Below are 18,822 nucleotides of genomic sequence, written 5' to 3'. Positions count from 1 at the left end.
TCTAGTGGAAGTTTCTTTCCCTTTGAGTGACACACAGCTGCCAACGAAGTATGCGTGGTCCGAAAGGTTGGGAGCCGCTGCCCTAGAAGACCATGGGTTTCGTGTAATGCAAATGTGCATACAATACAAGTGTCCTCAGCTCCAGTCTTTGAGGGTCAGGGTGCATACACAATTTTTTTTTTCTTTGTCAGCAGAATTTACAAAAATCCAGCCTGTATGTGACCCTTGAGGGCTGAAGTTAAGAAGCCCTGCTATAGTATAACAATAATACTCGTTGCATAGTCATGTAACCCCTATCAAAGTGCTGGTCTTGTTTTCTGCCATGTTTTCTGCCAGAATCTTGCACAGATTATGTTTTTGTAGATTAGCAAATTAGCAAGCTTTAGGTAAATAGTCAACATACAAGAACAGAGCAATTCGGAATAATGTTAACCCATTCCCAACATCCTTCCAAAGAAATCCTTAGAAGTAGAAAACAAACTTTAAGCATATAGAAAAACATTTAAGCAGATATTTGACTTACAGAAACTGCTATTTTGCCCAGAATGTCTTCAGGGATAGTCAAGTTTTTGTCTATCACATGCTTGTAGAATTTGTCCAGAGATGTGTCCATCAACTCCATGCAGATCCAGACATCACCCTGTAAAAGACAAAAGTATGGAATGACTGGTTGTGATTGACGATTCAGCATAAATATCAAATTCAGAAAATAGGAACTAAGAAAAGCCATCAGATATTTAGATAGGCAACCTCTAAGCATTGTCCTCTAGTGCAAGCTGGAATTGTTTTAGATAATGCCCATAACTGCTTTACTATTTCAGAAGAACAGCCCTATCCTAGCTCAGGCATCATCCAGGATTGCCATCTACTACCTGGACTGAGAAACTGGAGCAAATCCTGGAGCAGTCCTTGTGTGTGTTCATAAATGTCCATCACCGATCAGCCCTTGCTGGGGAAGGAGCAAAGGGGAACATCAATGTATGACACTAACTGCGGGTTAGTTGGGGCTGCTGAAATATCTGATGTCTCATGCATACAATATGGTAAATGCATGTTATTAAAATACTATTGAAATACATGCTCTGATAACAGGTTCCAGTGCTCAACCCAGAATTTTTTTTTAAGCTGGGTGGAAGCCCCTGATTTGTGACCCAACTCTTCAGTAACCACCCTAAAACTGCCGGGTAATTGCTGAAATTTGCCAGGTGGTGCGCTCAGCTAAAAGGGGCTGGGGAGAACACTGGGCTCTCTTTACGTTGTTTCTAAAGCCAAACTTTTTTTTTTGCTCCCTTTGGATATAGTAGGCAAGTAATGAAAGCCTGCGTTAGTTTTTTTAAATATTTATTTATGGAGACTTCTGCCCTTTACACCCAGCAGAAAGTGAAAGGAAATCCTCTCATTCAGCTTTCACCAGACCAGATATTCACGCTGGAAGAAATTTTTGGGGCCACGTCAGACTTGCGGTAATACACAGCATTCTGCCATGGACTCAAGCATGATCCTATTCGATTGACTAGGAGAGGTTGGGACAATTCTAAGTCTAAGGGTGGTGTAAACAGCAAGCTTAGTCACAGTATTCCCTTGCTCCAGCAAGATGCTCCCCAACATAACTGCAGCCATAAACAGTTCTGTGCTGTGGCTGCAGGCATCAATATCATCCCCTACCAGGAGTCAATGAACAAAAGTTCTGCCTTGTAAGTGGGGACACCAAGGGCTCATTGACAGCTTGAACTTTGGATGAAAAAAGAACAAGGAAAGAGGTAAGTAATTGTGTGCATCACATCATCCCAAAAATTAAATAAGCATTTAACAATTTCTGGAGTTTAGCTTTGAACTGACATTACTGCTACATCTGCAGATAAATGAAACTGAGCAGATACAAAATTAACAAATGTTACTTTGTATGTTGCCATAATATCCCAACAGTGCATGAAGTCTGACCATGTACAGTGATGTTCAGCCTCCATGATTGGAGGAACCCAATGACTTACGGTGTAGACCAGGGACAGTAAGGCGGAGAAAGAAAAAGCTAAATGCAAAGATTGAATTATATGGTGCTTGGGGCAGAATGCAGGCATTGAAATCCACTACAGATAAAAAAAAAATGCATTGTTTAATTATACCATACAGGTTGGCACCAAATGTTACTTTTTTAAAGTCCCTTGTAAACAATAATGATGCTACATTTCTCCTGAAGGTCCAAGTATTAAAAATTACCTCTCGAAATAATGCTCCATAAAACGTGACAGTAAAGGGGCAATCAACTGTGCGCATTGAGATATCAAGGTCCATCAAGAGTCTCTTCTGTTCCTGGCTGTTCACAGTGGCTCGAATACGCTGAGGAAGAAAAGTCATCATTAGTAGAGGATAGAGGACAAATGCCATTTGCTTTCAGCTTTATACTGCACGTCAAGGCAAAATTTTAAAAAATGCATAGTAAAGCTCTGCAACATGTGCACCTTACACTATGTTTTGTCTGATTAAAAAAATGGAAGTACAGAACACTTACTGATAAGAAATTCATCCTAACTTCCTGTAAAGAGCAGTCAACACAACCTGTCTATACTGAAATCTAAAGCAGTGTTGTTAATCATGCACATGTTCTACTCAACCATTTGCAGAAGCTTCTGTAAATGTTTGTTAAAATCCTCAAACTTTACTTTATAAAAGTGAATATATGTCAATAGATTTCAATAGGCACCATTGCACATATATCTGCAAGCTACCTTTGATTTAAGAATAAGAGCACACGCTCACAAAAGCCAATCAGTGCATACAATGACAGTCACAGATCATCCTGTATAATATAATGAATGGCTGCATTATAGTAACTACTCCATTCATATGTAAATCCCACGAATAAAATAGTGCTAATGACATCATTTAAAGAAAACTAATTCATTCTTATTACTTGTTTCCTTTCTTATGGCTGGATCCCAAGTAATGGACCAGCACAAATTCCACTATGAGCTTGTTTAACATTTACAACATAGCAATTCATTTTTTTTCTTTCAGTGGTTCTCATTTTAGGAACATTGTATTGCAAATTTGATTGTCACTCACTTTCACTGCCATTATCTGTTCACTGGGTACATGGCGCATTTTCTCCACCACGCCATAGGCCCCCCGGCCAAGTTCTTCAATCGGTAACAGGTCATCTGCTTTTACTTCAAAGTTCTAAAAAGCAAATAAAAAGGAAATAAAGTCACCTTGAGAGCTCTGGATTAAATATAAAAATACTAATGTAAAAAACCTGGTTTAAAGAACAATGGGAAAACACACATCAACTCATCATGTCAGTGCACCCGAGGGGTGAAGAGAGTCACCGACTTTTAGTTTGTTATTGTGACCAACATCAGTGGGCAGAAAGGAATAAGAAATCAACAGAAAGAAAATCCATAAAGCATAAAGTTTAATGCCATTTAGTTTCTTGGTCCCTACTTCCCTCATTCACATGCTAAATTTTTTTAATGTAATTTCCATTTTTATATTGCATATGTTATTTTAGACCCCAGGATGTTATTGGGTCTTTGTGCTTCTCTATGGTGTTCTGGTAAAGCATGGCTGGGGAAGGTGCAGGGTGCTATGGTTTTAGAAGGAAGGCCATGTATAGTACCATATCAATCATGCAATAGGGTGCTGTACATAACTTATATCACACCATCCTTCTCCGGTGTGCCAATCAAGAGCCCTCAGCTCTGATGCAAGATGGACTGGTTCTTGGGTGTAGCTGTGCAAAAATCAAATGCCCTATTATGTGGTTGTCATTTTGGAGGAGAGGATGTGCAGAAAGGCTGAATTTGCATATGGGATTATCCTAGATAACACCAATGGGCCTCCAGGAATGACAAGCTTAAAATCCAATGTATGAAAAGGGCCAGAAATTGTTGGACTGGGTAGAAAAGCCTGATGATGCTGGACATAAGGCCAGAAAATAAGGTTGGCTCCTACTTGCAGCAGCTTCTAAAGCACATTGTAAGAAGCTCAAAGCAGTGTAATCGGAAGAAGCAATTTCAGTCCAGGTGACAAGACGGCTCAACTGTGCAAGAAGATCCAAATGAGGAGAAAAAGCAGCACATAGGAAAAAAACAAATCGCAGTCTTGCCTATAAAGTGTTTGGGCTATCTTCCGCCTGGCTGAACCAGTCCCAGTGCATCATTTATGCATTCTGCCCCAAGCACCATATGATGAAAACAAAGCTGAAGAAAAACCCTTTTGGCCAGAATTTTTATGCATTCTAAGACCAGTTTTAGGCAGTGCATAAAACTCAGCAGTTTAGACTTTGCTTTGCATTTTTATAAGGCTTCAACATTTACAAATACTGCCAGGTCAGGATTTTTATTCATTTTTTTTTTTTTTTATAAATAACCTTTCAGGTGTTTTTATTAACAAAACAACTTCTCTCCATTCATCTTCGAAATCTATGTGGTATTAGGCAGGAAATTTAGGTGCCAATAGTACTTGGCGGAGTTCCCCCCATTTATGCTTGCCACAGTTATCCTTGCAGGCTCTTAGCCCTGACATGAGTCAGGCTGGATGGCTGCCAGGAGGGTCATTTCCATTTCTGTGCCACTTCCTTCTCCAATCGGCCAGCTGAGAATGTGCTGTGCAATTAGAAAGATTTGATATAAAACGTCATGGTGAGCAGCTCTTTAGTTGTAGTGGGGAAATCAGCTTGTGGGGTTTGCTCAATCTCTGGCATTTAAAATCCACCCCATGGCCGAGGTGCTGACCTGACGGAATTTCTTCTCCGGCTTGTAAAACTTTCATGCGCTTATTTGCCCAACTGAGTCTTATGGCACGGGACAGCAGCTAGGTGTGAGGTGAGCGCAAATCCCCTTTTCCTTTCACCAGCTGCTGGTGAGATTTCACATGTTTGGCAGCCGGCGCTCCAGTAGGAACACAATGTTCTGTTCTCTGCTCGCAGGGAATATCCAAAGTGACAGGTAGGCAGACTTCAGAAAACATGCTGCACGTTTAACGAATGTTTGGAAGTTTCCACAAGGTAAAACCGTCTGCCTCTTGTGTCAGATTGATGACAGGCATCTTCTTTTAATAAATGATGAAAAAAAAATAGCTGTCTTGGCCGAATCCAACTGTTTTCGGCCAAAAGAACAAGTTCTTTTCTCATGGACACAAACTAACCTATAGTAATTTAAGAGACCCTGTCACTAACTTTAAAAAGTGCAGGTAGATGTACAGTAGACACATGCAGTGTTAATGCTGCATTTTTTAATTCTGTGCAATGGGCCTGTAAACTTGGAAATGCTATTGCTCTAGGAAGAGTCAATTCCCTAGCACAACCCTCTCCCTTTACATTTTATAGTTCCTCCTTTTTGTTATGTGTTTAATACTTTCCTAGGTTTGTAAATCTGTTGTGCCCAATTACAAGGGACATTCACTATCCCTGAGCTGAGTTCTTAAGTCAACACACCTGATGTATCCATTAAGAATGGTCCTCACCATCCATGCACTGAATTCCTGGGCATGCACACCTTGATCTATTATTTACAGATCCCATACAAAGTTCCCAGATCTGAAAATCTATGGTACAGACACATTTGGTACAGCCGACCACCTTCAAGCTTCATTCCAGGATACAGGAGCCACATGTATTCTTGCTGAAAACTTACTGCACAATTTTTCTAGATTGTTGCATGCCTGGAAGCTTCCCGTAATTAAGACCCGTCACTGCTGGTTTTTATATCCTGTGTCTGGTCTTGTATCCACCCCCTGTGCAGGTGACTACTCCATGTAATATCTGGATTTGCAAAGGCTTTTGGTGCACAAAAAGTTGATCTTCAAAGTTTCTAAAAAGATTTCAAGCATTCAATCCAGCTTTAAACATTGCAATATCTGCAAACCTGTTTTAATGCAAAGGGTGTGTGTGCAATATGCAAAGGGTTAATGCAGAACCATCACAACCTATTATGTGGGTCTACCACCTGCAGAAAGTAGAAGCCATTAGGACACAAAAAGTAAGTGGGAACATCCAAATCTCCAAGAACAGTTAAGATTCATCATTAAGAGGGTTAATCTCCAATGGAGTCAAGCCAAGGGTTAAAAAAAGTTCAAGATCACTTTTGCAGGAAGGATCCTTTAATCCCCCTATTAGAAAAAGTCAAACATTTGCATATTTAAATATTTCATTTCCGTAGCACTTTATTATTCATGCATTTTTTTTTTTCTTCGATTCTGCCTGGAGGTGACCTCCGATTTCCTTTTCAGATCACACGACATATGCTCTGAAATCGCAGTTTGCATTGCATCACAGAGATTAGCAAGGTAAACTGATGACTAACTTTGAGCACATTCCCTTCCAATGAACAGAAGCGGCAGCTGCTCTAATCCTGGTCAGCTGTCACGCAGGGTGTGACATCAGTGTGAGGTGGGAAGGGAGCGGCGTTCAGTCAAGTCACAGCAATGTATTTGCACTGTGTGGGCGACTGAATAGTCAGACCGAGAAGGCAAAGCCTCAAACCCAAATCATTACACTTTCTTAGAAATAAAAAAGTCACTAAAAGGATCAAGTTGAAAAGAGAAATATGATCTATTAAGTGAAATGTTTCAGGGATAACCATTGCTGACCGCCTTTAAAGAAAAATGCCTGGCCGTCCGGCTGGTGCAGATAAGGACTTCTGACTTTACTCCGACTCCGAAACTGCAGCTGAGATATTATTGGAGAACTATACTTACCCTAGAAAACACCACAAGCATGCAAGGTCCTTTTTTTTTTTTGCAGAAGAGACAAAACGATGTCCCTTCTGCAGTAAAATGAGCATGCATAGCTCAGTGTATTATGCCAGGTATCCCTGCATTACCTCAGGCTGCTGGGAATTAATGAACTACCACATGCATTTGCAGGAGTTACATTATTATGACCCAGCTAATCAAGGTGGTCATAGATTTGGGAACCCGGAAGAAGATTAAACCATAACTAACCTCCCTAGCGGTAATCCAGAGTGTGGCTCGGGGTGGAATTGCCAGGGAGTTTATTAGGCTTACCTGGTAAGAGGCGCCCGCGGCATCCAGAGATCTGTGTAACCTGGCGATGCCCAGCCAGCATCTGCATCCCCGGCGTGTGAACATTGGGGACGCGAGGCCAGGAGAAGCAAATGCTGGCCGGCCATTTGCTCCCGAGCGTGTGGCTGGGATGCAAATTCTAAGTCTAGTTCTTCCTGCTGGACTACAGAACACTTCCACCTTTTGTCAAAGATACAGAGAGTGGGGGACTTTCTATGAAGGTGGCCATCTTGGAAGAATAGGAGCTTTACTTATTCATATTAATGCTGCCCCTCTTTATGATTAATGATCAGATGACTGATGGGGTATTATTCCCAAAGCTCCAGGACGTTAGGAGCAAGCAGAGATATGAAAAAGAGCAAAAAGCGGGGAGAACTTTAATTGCAGGTCCCCAGGTAGAGCTTCCTCTCCTGCAAGGAGATCAACGAGCACATAGAAGATTCGGAGTGAGATTTGATGGGGTCATCTCAGGTCAGCAGTCAGAAGCAGCACTGCCTTAGATCTCACCTGGCATCTTTGGAGGTTGAAATAAACTTTTAGGTACTGCTTAGGTATAATTAACATTTCCAGATATGGCCACTGAATGCAAACCATTAGGTTGGGTAAAAGTTTACTTAAACAGATGCATATGACCTGCCCACCTCCTGACCCGATTTTTCTGCTTTTACATTCCCATAGATGTGTATGGAGCTGCAGAAGATCACAAAATTCTGAATAGCTACAAGTTGATACAAAAAGCTATTCCTGTAGCCTATTCCATATGGAGACATTTGTTCCATTGTTTACCATTTGCTACACCTAGAATGGAGCTACTAAGCATCCAGATGTTATAAATGTGCATGTGTTTAACATTCCAATGAAATGAATAAAACAGAAGGGTACCTTTTCTCCTATTAGAATGCATGCTTTTGAGTCCAAGTCCCGAGGAGGCCTAAGGAGAGAACAGAAAGAGGAAAATGCTTAGGAGGTGTGAAAGATTTGCAACCAATTCATGTTATCCAGTGGCCTACGTACAGCTCCCTCACCGCTCCCCGAATGCTGCTTTCCAAATCATCTTTAAAGAAGCGGCCTTCCCCCTCATTCTGCACCATTGCACAGGCCCTCAAATTGCCAGAAATGCGGGGTAGTTAGAATGTCAGCTCTGCACAGTTCTCCCCTGCTGGACTACAGAACGCCTTCACTTTAGGTGTGTTATAGAAATATGCACAGGGAGAGGCAGGATAAAGGATTTTATGTAGTCCAACAGGGTAGAAAGTAGAGGCAGCCACTTAAATATTTGCCCTGTGACCTCCCCTCCTTCCTCTCTGCAACAAAGCTTTAGTTGTTGAGTTTTCCCTCCTTCAGAAGAACAATGCCATTTTTATTCAGGCATCACCCGGAGTCACCATGAACTTCCTAAACTAAGATGCTGGTGACACAATCATGTAAATCTTTGGCACCGGATCAGCTTGTGCAGCAGCCTTTTCCCCTGTGCATTGCAAAAAAGTTACAATGTTGCAACCTGATCACTGGGGGACAGGAGACTGAAGAAATGCTTCCTCCTGCCTGCAGCAGACACATGACATGTCAGCCTAGGCAAAGTCACTGAACCAGAGAATAAGGGGGTATTTATAATGTCAAATGTTATGGCTGCTTTTTATTGTGATATGGCAAGAATTCATTTATGAAGTTACTGAAAGATGCAGCTGAATCATGGGAGGCAAAACCACCGAAGAGATGATAATCAGCAGAGGTCACGTCCAGCAGATGTTCACGTTTGACAAAGACAGAGCAAATCTGAGGCTCTGGTGGATTCATCAGAAGTACAAAGAATGCTTGGGTAGCTGCAGCTTGCCATGGCTTCACTTACCACGTTTATTCGACTGCATGGAAGGGGAGAGATCCTTTGCAAAGTTATCTGTGTCACCATTGGGGAGATTCAACCTATGACCAGTGTCAGCCCGACTTTAAGGGTATTTCCCCCCTCGTACATATTCAGTCTACCTGGAATGAGTTCACACCGTGCAGCATTCCAATGGCTGCCACATGGCACCGCAGAGAACAAGCGCTGCTCCCAGGTGCATGGAGCCTATTTGTATTGTACTGCATGGAAGGGGATAGATCCTTTGCAAAGTTTTCTGTGTCACCATTGGGGAGATTCAACCTTTGACCATTGTCACCCCGATTAGAAGATGGGAGAAATAAAAATAATATATTTTAGGCTCACCCCAGCAGCAACTGTGCCATAGACAGATCTTGACAAGTTCTGCAGGACAGCTTTTTGATTCCATGTATGAAGACAAAGGGTTGCAAAGGTCTGGCACAAGGATTTACCTTACCTTGTTTGTCCTATTAACTTGGCCCAGCCGTTCTGCTAATACCTTTTTACCCAGAACAAGGGAAGCCAAGGCAATGAGTTGGCTTGTTTTGCTATGAACACCACAGATTGTGGGCAAAGCTTCAATTTGAACTCCAGTATGCAAAAAAGGTTATAGTGCCATGCAACCAAATTGTCACCCGGAGTCACCTTTCTGACCAAAACATGGCAAGGGTCACATGACCAAACCACTATGCCAGCCAACTTGAAGGGAGCTTCATTTTTGAATAAAAACCCTACTGCTTCTCAGCTGCCAAGTCATGTGACCAATATCCAGGGGGCCCCAGTTTTTCTTGACAAGTAGGTTCGACAGCATTTTATACCCCCTACCCGCCCTCATTCATAGAGGATCCAGATTTGGTGCTCACATCTGCTTTAACACACCAGCATTTGTAGTATTAGTTATGGGTGGACTGGAGGTAGCAGATCAGCCAGCAGGGGGCAGCCGTGAGTCTCCAGCACACATAAGCCATCAGCAGATGGAATGTCAGGAATGCAACAGCTGGGGATTCTTTGTGCTGAGACTCAATCATGATGTCAGCCCTGTGGCACCTCACATATCCCCTAGGAAGTTCCAATGGCCACTTTCAGAGCCAGCCAACCGTAAATATATCTGCAAAGAAAAGAGGCCATCTGGGCCAAATGGAGGTCAACCCCTCACCAGCTCTGCAAGGAAGGAACAAGTCCCTCCTGGGTCAGCTCTGCAGGCAACTGAAGCCAACTTGCAGAGATATAATGCAGCAGCTGAAATGCTTCATAATGAGTGCCGAGAGGGAGGCGATACCTAAACTGTAATCACATGACCTCAAAGTGACCGCACCTGTTATAGGAATCGCTGCACCTGCCCACAATTTCTTCATATATGTAGCATTCTGTCCTAGTATACTACTAAATTTAAAGCTCCTGGTGCACAGGAGCATTGCAAGGGACACCAAACTCCATACTCCAGCTCGACTGGGCATGCATTAGGGCAAGGGCATATTTAGATTTTTACAACTTGAGCATTCTAATAGACAGTTTTTATACAATGCAATAGAGAGCAAAGGGTCAGAAAGTAGGAAACTAATAAATTAATTGTATTGGCCTGTTCCTCCTGCCCCAATAATGAACTCATCCCTGCAACTTTGCATTTTACCAGCATGCCCCTACCACCACATACTACAATCCTTTAATGCAACCATTGGCATCAATGACAAAATAGAAAGGCTTGAGAAGCGGCAGAATCATAGCAATCTTTGCATGAAACGTGCAATATCCAAAAATAATTTCAGCTGCCAATATATAGCAAACGTCACAATATGATAGGCTTTGCTTTGTGTACTGGATCTCCACCTTCAAATGTTTATTGGCCAAAAACTGCAAGCTGTGCCAATGTCAGTATATGGGCCACCAGCCCTCAGCTTTGGCAACTACACATCCACAGCACCTATGCCCGATGAAACTTTTCTATACATTTACATTTTATCTTAAGGACCATGAAAATTAATTATGTATTATTGCATATATTATACAGATACATATAAGGAATGTAACAAATAAACTTACGTCGGTGGGCTGGTCTTTGGTTCCTCAAAAACTTTAAGTCTTGGCAATCCTGGGTTCTTCTTCTTCTTATCTTTAAATAGACAAAGAGGTTTAAATTAATATAAAATAAAACACACTAATATATATATATATATATATATATATATTTATACACACACACACATACACACACACACTACATGAAAATGCCAGACAGGCATCATAACCTCATCACACACACGGCTTCAAGACTTTTCTAGAGCTGCCCCCACTCTCTGGAATGGTCTTCCTCCTCCTATTCGACTTGCTCCTACTTTCTGCTCATTTAAAAGAGCCCTCAAAATCCAACGCTTCAACCTCACCTACCCGTCCTTCTTCCGTCTCTTAAACCCTCACTACTTCTCACCACTCCATACCTCCTCCTATTGTGTGATACTTCCCCCACCTCCTAGATTGGTGTCCTCTGCTCCTCCTGTGTCACTGTCTGTATCTGTCGGTCATTTGCAACCCCTATTTAATGTACTGCGCTGCATAATATGTTGGCGCTATACAAGTCCTGTTTAATAATAATAATAATAATAATAATATTATAAGTAATAATAATCAATGTCCTAATTCTAGATTTTGCTTATGTTAAATAGGTTGCGGTGCGGTTCCTCATGCTAGTGAACCACTGCACCTTGAAGGAAGGAGCTGCAAGTAGCTTTTACCCGCAGTACCCCACATGAGTGGGGCAGCAGTGAGTGGATTAGTAGCGCCGCCTGCCGCCTTGCTGTCAAATCTGTGGTGGGACTGACCAAGGAGATCCGGAAGCTGCACAAGACCATTTGATGCCATGGACGGTCTAAACTTGGGTATGTTTTGTTGTACCATTCAGGATATAACCTTCTAATGCAGAGTTTCTCAATCTTTTTACATGGAGAAACCCTTGAGATTTTTCAGGTATGGGGAAACCCCCGGCTATAATTACTATATCCAAAGCTCACAGTATATTAGTGTGATGTGATCAGTAGGAAGTATTCCTCTTACATTGCTTGCCATTGGGAAGAATGTCACCTTTACAGATAGCCCAAAAAATCATTGGTGTCACAAACTGATCTGAGAGGTGCAAATTGCTCAAGGAATGCCCAGCAACCTCTGGAGGAAACTTGGCTGAGAAATGCTGGCCTAAGGGATGACTCCAAGCCTGTAGACGGAGCCTGGGTTCCATTTTGCAGCAGTAGGTCATACGACTGATCACAAATATTGGCTCATGGGAGCATTATCAGGGGAAGGATTAAGATAGCGGGAAGTGTTAATCTTGCCTAATGCTTAGCATTCATTCAGATTATTGTTCAGGAATCACCTGGGGTCACCATCTACTCTCTGGATTGGGTTACCAACCCATATATGCTTGTTCTCCTTCACCACGTTCACAAATGTCGGACACAGATCAGCCCCTACTGCAGCCTCTTGCCATTTGACAGTGTTGATCACAGGAGGTGAGGAGACTGAGGAAATGTTTCCTCCTGCCTGCAGCAGACTGATGACCCAAAGCAAAGTAGCTGAACTGAAGATCAAGAATGGCTAGTGATATTGTTGCTTAATATTGCAATGCCAGGAATTTAATTTTGCACACAGTACAGTTACTGAAAGGTCACCTTAAAAAACACAAAAGACATGAAACAATGGGAAGCAAAGACTTGTCTAAAACTACCTGAAAAGACAAAGGCAGTCATGCAAAACATTTTTAGTACTACTAAAATAACAATAAAAATAAATAATGAACCCCTTCCCAGACTCAGCACATATAAAGGAAAACAGAGTGGTCCCCGCGCTGGGACAGGGAACTGCAGCTGCCCCTAGTATGACATCTTCTCTGTGGCCAATCACAGAATACCAGGTGCTCTGTGATTGGCCAAGATGCATCAGTAATTAAAAGCGGCCAGTTTTGTTGGAGCGCCAAAAGTGCAGAGCTGGGGCTAAACTAATTATATATAAATAAATAGTTTTTTTTTTACTACTATTCTAAAAAAAAAAAAAAAAAAAAAAAGTTTGCATGGTTGGAGATTTCTTTGAAATTCTCCAATGCATTTCAAGGTGTGTGAAGCCTGTTGTCGCACAACGTCAGGCAGCAAGAATTTTATGACAAGTTTTTCTCCCTGTGTAGGAGGCTGACAATGGGAAGCTGAGCACAGAATGGAGGTCAGGCTGGTTGCAACATAGTCTTAGTCATCGTTCTTGGCTACACGTGGCCGCCTTTCATGCAGACTTTACAAATCACTTCTCCCGGCGTTATCTGGGGCTCCGGATCGCCACAGTGATCCCAAAGCTTTCTGATGGTCTTGAAGCACAGATGAAACAAACGGCAATTTCTACTGCACAAAGAGCGAGCGCAGCCGTCATACAAAGACAATAATTTCACAGTGACCCTGTTACTTTTCTCATACTGACTCACGTGGATAGGAATTGACGAATGGCACATTTGCATTCAAAGGTGCAGCTCATTTCACCAGCTTTATATTGTCTTTAGAAAACCCCCCCAGCCAGGTAAAGCTCTCCATTCTCAAAGGCACAGTGAAAGTAATTTTTTCCCTATAATTAAAATAACATCTGTGGATGCCAGGAAAATCACTAGACACTTCCTGTTATAGAGTGACAACGCTCTAGTCCTGTCTTCCTTTCCTGTTCCTGCTTTATCTAGGGTCCTGCAATGCCTGGCAGCCACCAATGCCCAGGTCTAACAAAATACCATCTTTCACCATGCAAAGATGAAATTCCCATTACAATTTTTATTTTTATACACATTTATTCTATCATGGTGCATGATGACTCCTGAAACATTTCATTTGCATCTTAGATTGTAAGCTCTTATGGGCAGGATGCCCTCCACCAGTGTGTCATTGTTTGTACCTTTTTGAACCAAAAGGCTGGCGCTATATAAATACAGTTAATTGCATTCTCTAATGCACTTCACGACTGAACAGAGCTTGATTATAGGGATTTCCCAACAACGCATTTCACTAATCATTCTTTATTTACAAGGATTCCATCAAAGCGTTTCGCTATTAATCAAGGCTCATTTAAGGATTTATCCTACCTTGGCTGGCCATTGACCAGGACATAATCATAGGGACTCGTTCTGCTGACGCATTTTACCATCAGTAAGGACTTAATCATAAGGATTTTTTCAATGCATTTCACCATCGACGTGGACTTAAACTTAGTGATTCCCTCTAGACATGTTTCATTGTTGCTCAGAGTTTAGTCATTGGGATGGTCTATGATTAACCCCTGAAACAAAGTAAAATGCTTCAAGGGGGATGCCACATTGTTGAAACCATTGGAGGGGGAAAATAAAAAAAACCTGAGCTCATCTCAGTACTTTACTTGCCAGGTCTGCTCACCACATTTCAGGAAAACCAGAGTACCTTGGGGTGGACAAAGCTGTATTTACCTGGAAGCAGCTCTCACATTTTGCTGGCTTGCCTTTTCACACTGCGAATTGCACATAGATTCATAGAGCTGCCCTACCATGAGGGACAATTTTGTAACCCACATCCCCTCTAAAAAATTGCTGATATGAGAGTAATCACCTAGAGGTGCAACTACAAGCTGAATGGATAGGTTTGCATTATGATAGTGTAGTAATGATGGACACTTAGGATGCAGCTCTAAGAAGTAAACACGGCAAGCATATTATATGAAATATGGCTGCACCCATAACAATACAGACATGAGACCAACCCAAGACATGTCGGAGAGGTAGGTCCATGGCAAACGCATTGTTAGTTAATTGGTAGGTGTTACGGAGAGCTACAGACCTCACAATCTCCCTCATATCCCAGGAACTCTGTTGATGAGATCTCTGCACTGGTAGTAATGTTTCTAGTTATGCACTCCTGCTGTGTTCATTCTGAAAGTTTCCTGCTACCTTTGCAGGTTCCCTGGTCTTCACATCTAATGCAACCAATACAAGGTGGTTCCAACTATCCCTGTACATCTACTGTGCCCATCATAAGCCGTGTCCTTTTCTGTTTCTGGGTCTGCACACCTACTGTGCCCATTGGGGAAATTCTATTTATTTTATATCCTGGAGACTGTAGCAACAGGAGCTGGGACACACAGAAGGTTGGTGAGGAAACCTAAAACCATTATGGGCAGTAGCTGGGAATAATGGTAGGGTGCTCTCACAAGACATCAAAAGATACAACCTATGACTACAACATACCATTAACAGACCCTTCCAAAAAGTATAACTGCACTTTAGGACCGAACGCAGACACCGGGTTTGTACCCTTACCGGCATAAACTAAGCCATAATCTCCCGCCAAGGAGATTCTACCATGGTGGTTCCACCATGGCCTCAGGTATAGGCATTACGAGTCTTGGTAACACCTGTGTGTTCCAACTCATGGAGTTATGTCCCACCAATAGAACGGACTCCAATTCACAGGCAAAATCAAGACAGTGGATGTAACCCAACAGATACAGGCAAGTGATTTTTTTTAAAAACAAGCCCTCCCCCATGTATCTGCAAGGTGTTATTTAACAGGTACATTAATTAAGAACAAACTATACTTTAAGAAGTCAGCACTTTCATAACAATAGCCGTGAAAGCTCCATAGACATAGAATGGCCAACAACTACCTGGTTGATTAAGTTAAACCAGTCAATTACCATATCAGTGTTAACCATCCAGTTCTTATAAAAACCCATTGGATGTTCAAACTCACAGGGCCCCCAAGGCAATCTATCACCCCACCTTCTTTCCCCATTTACAATTCTCCATAACTTGCATTGGGGGAACAATGGCATTACAGTTAAGCAACGTACACACGTCCAAAAGTTCTCACCCAATAATCGGCTCAGGGTCAGAATCAGGTGTGTGAACGACCGACCTGGCGGAATCCACGGGTGACAAACGATCCTAATGCAAGGGAAGGGGGAGAGAGCACAGCGGGGTGCCGTTCCGTCATTCTCCCCCTGCCCTCTCCATAGAGCAGAACAGTGCTGTATGTACAGAACTCGTTCATGCATCATGCAGTCTTTTGTCGTTGGAAAGGATCTTTTCCAATGACAATATTTGCAGGTGTGTATGCGGCTTAACAGTTTTAAGCCGACCAAAAATCTTTTTTAATGTGTGCATTTATTATCCAATATGGCTAAGTGATGGAATTTTGGTGCTTAGTGGAACTCTTGGGTTGGGGATTAATTAGGGTCTTTTTTTTATGGTATTAACGATTTTGGATTTGAATGGAACAGATAGGATATTGTCCCATGTACAACCAAGCTTTAGTTTGCTATATGGAAACTGGCAAAGCATGCATATACAGATTGACGACATCACACAACAACCAAACTCACCAACTCCTTGCCTCGACGAGACCTTCTTCATGCACCCCGGAGCTGTGTGATAGATTAAGGGAACATCCGGCAATGAAACATCTCTAATCCATACAATTTTTTCACACCATGCTTGAATACAGGAACACCAAAATTGACATTTTAGATCCTTCGTGTGGCAGAACCCCCCCCCCCCCAATGGGGGCCGTATTCCGCGAACCAAAGGGCTTCTTCATACAGGTTTTGCAGTGGCTACAGGGCAGTTAACTCACCAATTTACCACTACCCTATGCCGTTTATAAGCAAAACGGCAAGTATAAGTGGTAAATCCAACAGATATTTATGAATTCCACTTTTTAAAGGCTACCTGTAGATGTTTACGGTTACTTGACTATTCAACCCAATTCATCAACAAACTTTTTCAATACGGAAGGAGTAACTGCACTGCGCGATCAAGCCACAACTCACTTCCTGCCCTAGGGTGACAACACTATAAATACAGTATGATGAATGATCAGCCATTATCCTAAGACAGGATGTGTGAAAAAATCTGGAAAAACAAATGCATCCACTGTATTAGAGGACTGCATTTTGCAACCTATTATATTGTTGCATTTGACCTCCGACATGCTTTTATAAAGCCTCCAATATGTCTCAGTGTCTCCATTTGGGCAATTTACCCTGCAATTTGTAGTAATCTTGATGAATTTTTGAACAATTTCCCATTATTTCCTGTCTTGGTAACAATGGACACCAGGACAATTCAAGGGGTGACTCTGCCCAGCAGAGGCTGTCAGAAGGTCCAATCCACCATCTACAATGTCTTGGAAGCCCCCCCATGGACCACTGATATCCACATTTCCCAGGTTAGGTTTTGTTTCTGAAACTGCTTTGGAAGTTATCAGAGGAAGCAACAAGCCCCCCACCCCACCCTACCACATACTAATGCCACCCATCAGGGGTCCCTCTATCATTCCCTCTATAGGAGGAGCCAACAATGGAGAGCCATTTGCAAGTGTTAGAGCATTCCATTAGCAAGTTCCAAGTAAACAGGCCATGTCCAGGTATGGGGGCCAGGGAGGGGGGTGGGGCCCTTGGGCAGAAACTCTATCAGAGGCAAAAAGGTTTAGTCTGTGTTATCCAGGAACAAACAGGACAGGGATAGGGTGTATAAGGGGGAAGGGAGCGGAGTACTGCAAGAGCATGAAACCTGCACCAAGAGAAATAGGAAAATCAGCCATTGCAATCAACATACTGGCTATATGGTCATCTCTGGCTTCAAAATCCTCAGTCCCTGATCATAAATAAGCATGCAGCAAGTGTTCCTTTAACTCCGAACTCTATATACACACAATCGGATACCTAACATACTGACCCCACTCTGCAAAATAGAAGATCTGATAATCTGAAGATCTGCAAAGGTAACCTATGCACAGGTGACTAACAGAATGAAAAGCACATAAGTAAACCAGCTTACCTGCCAAAAGGTTTGTATTTCTATCCATTAAGTCCTGAGATTTGCACAGCTCTGCTACCAAGCAAAGCTACCACTTTCTCTGCTAAAAATAAACTGAAATCCTCTTTTCACCTCTCTGCCCTCTTATAAGCATGTTTGAAAGCAGCACACCTGATTGGTTCCCGGTGCAGCTCCTCCTTCTCCTGAGTGTATTCAGTTGTAAAAAGGGAATTGTAAAAGGTGAATACCAAAACAAATGCAATGCTGTACAATATGCCAGTGTTATAGTAATAAAAGTGACTTTTAGCTAACCTTGGAAAGTACAATAAAGTGAACTGGTTTAGAAATTGGGTTTTTATTGTTTGCTACCTGTGTCCGGATGGGGGAATTCACCTATATGATATCACTGCAGAGATGTCCCCATTAAGGCTGGGATCATATTATTGCAGCATCTCAATGCATGTCTCTTACATTTGTGTGCTACTGAATGGCACACCAAAGCACCTTGCTGACAAGCATGCCATTCCAGAGCAGCCATTAGGGTACATGCACCTTTATAATGCATGCTAATCCATTTAAATAAATGGCTGCCTTGAAATAGTGCACCTTCAAACGCATTCGAAAAATTTGCAAGCAGGCGGCTTTATTGCAGAAAGGGACAGGCGATGTTCCCTTTACTGGAAGCATTCTTACCTGCCCGATTGTTCAGCCCAATGGGCTTCATTGTTTTCACCATCACCAAACCTGCCCTAGGTGATGGTTAAATAGGAAGCAACTGCAGCTGCAAAGGTGCTGCAGGAAAACAGCAGCACTAAGATGCAACTAAGGCTACGTACACACGTCAGACGATTCTTGTCCGATAATCCTGTCAGGGCTAATGTTGGACGAGAATCTGGCGCGCGTACAGCGCTTGCCGTCAGTCATTCTGACAGCCGCCCTGGCGGATCCACACATGACATCCCAGAATAAAAAAAGTGAAGGGAAGAGAGCTCAGTGTGGTACCGATCCCTTGTTCTTCCTCTCCATAGAGCAGAACGATTCTGTAGGTACAGCGCTCATTCATGCTTCATGCAGTCTTTTGTCGTTTTCACAATCCTTTCCAGCGATAATTATTGCACCTGTGTATTTAAGCCTAAGA

The 18,822-nt window shown here is 42.4% G+C and overlaps 1 protein-coding gene across 2 annotated transcripts in view; it reads right to left on the bottom strand.

Annotated features, from left to right (window-relative positions):
- The window catches only part of MAP2K6 (mitogen-activated protein kinase kinase 6), a 40,846-nt gene that overhangs the window by 11,574 nt on the left and 10,450 nt on the right, over positions 1–18,822 (bottom strand). The window contains exons 2-7 of one of the 2 annotated variants that reach the window (XM_072403446.1): positions 16,250–16,291; positions 10,925–10,994; positions 7,906–7,954; positions 3,064–3,177; positions 2,218–2,337; positions 524–640 (exon numbers count right to left, since the gene is read on the bottom strand). In XM_072403446.1, the coding sequence (XP_072259547.1) occupies positions 524–640; positions 2,218–2,337; positions 3,064–3,177; positions 7,906–7,954; positions 10,925–10,994; positions 16,250–16,291 (512 nt within the window). The remainder of the gene's footprint in view (positions 1–523; positions 641–2,217; positions 2,338–3,063; positions 3,178–7,905; positions 7,955–10,924; positions 10,995–16,249; positions 16,292–18,822) is intronic. The other variant, XM_072403447.1, reaches the window with a different exon arrangement.

Source organism: Pyxicephalus adspersus, chromosome 3 (genome assembly GCF_032062135.1).
Source record: "Pyxicephalus adspersus chromosome 3, UCB_Pads_2.0, whole genome shotgun sequence".
NCBI classification, from domain to species: Eukaryota; Metazoa; Chordata; class Amphibia; order Anura; family Pyxicephalidae; genus Pyxicephalus; species Pyxicephalus adspersus.
This window is presented reverse-complemented; position numbering and strand designations above follow the sequence as displayed.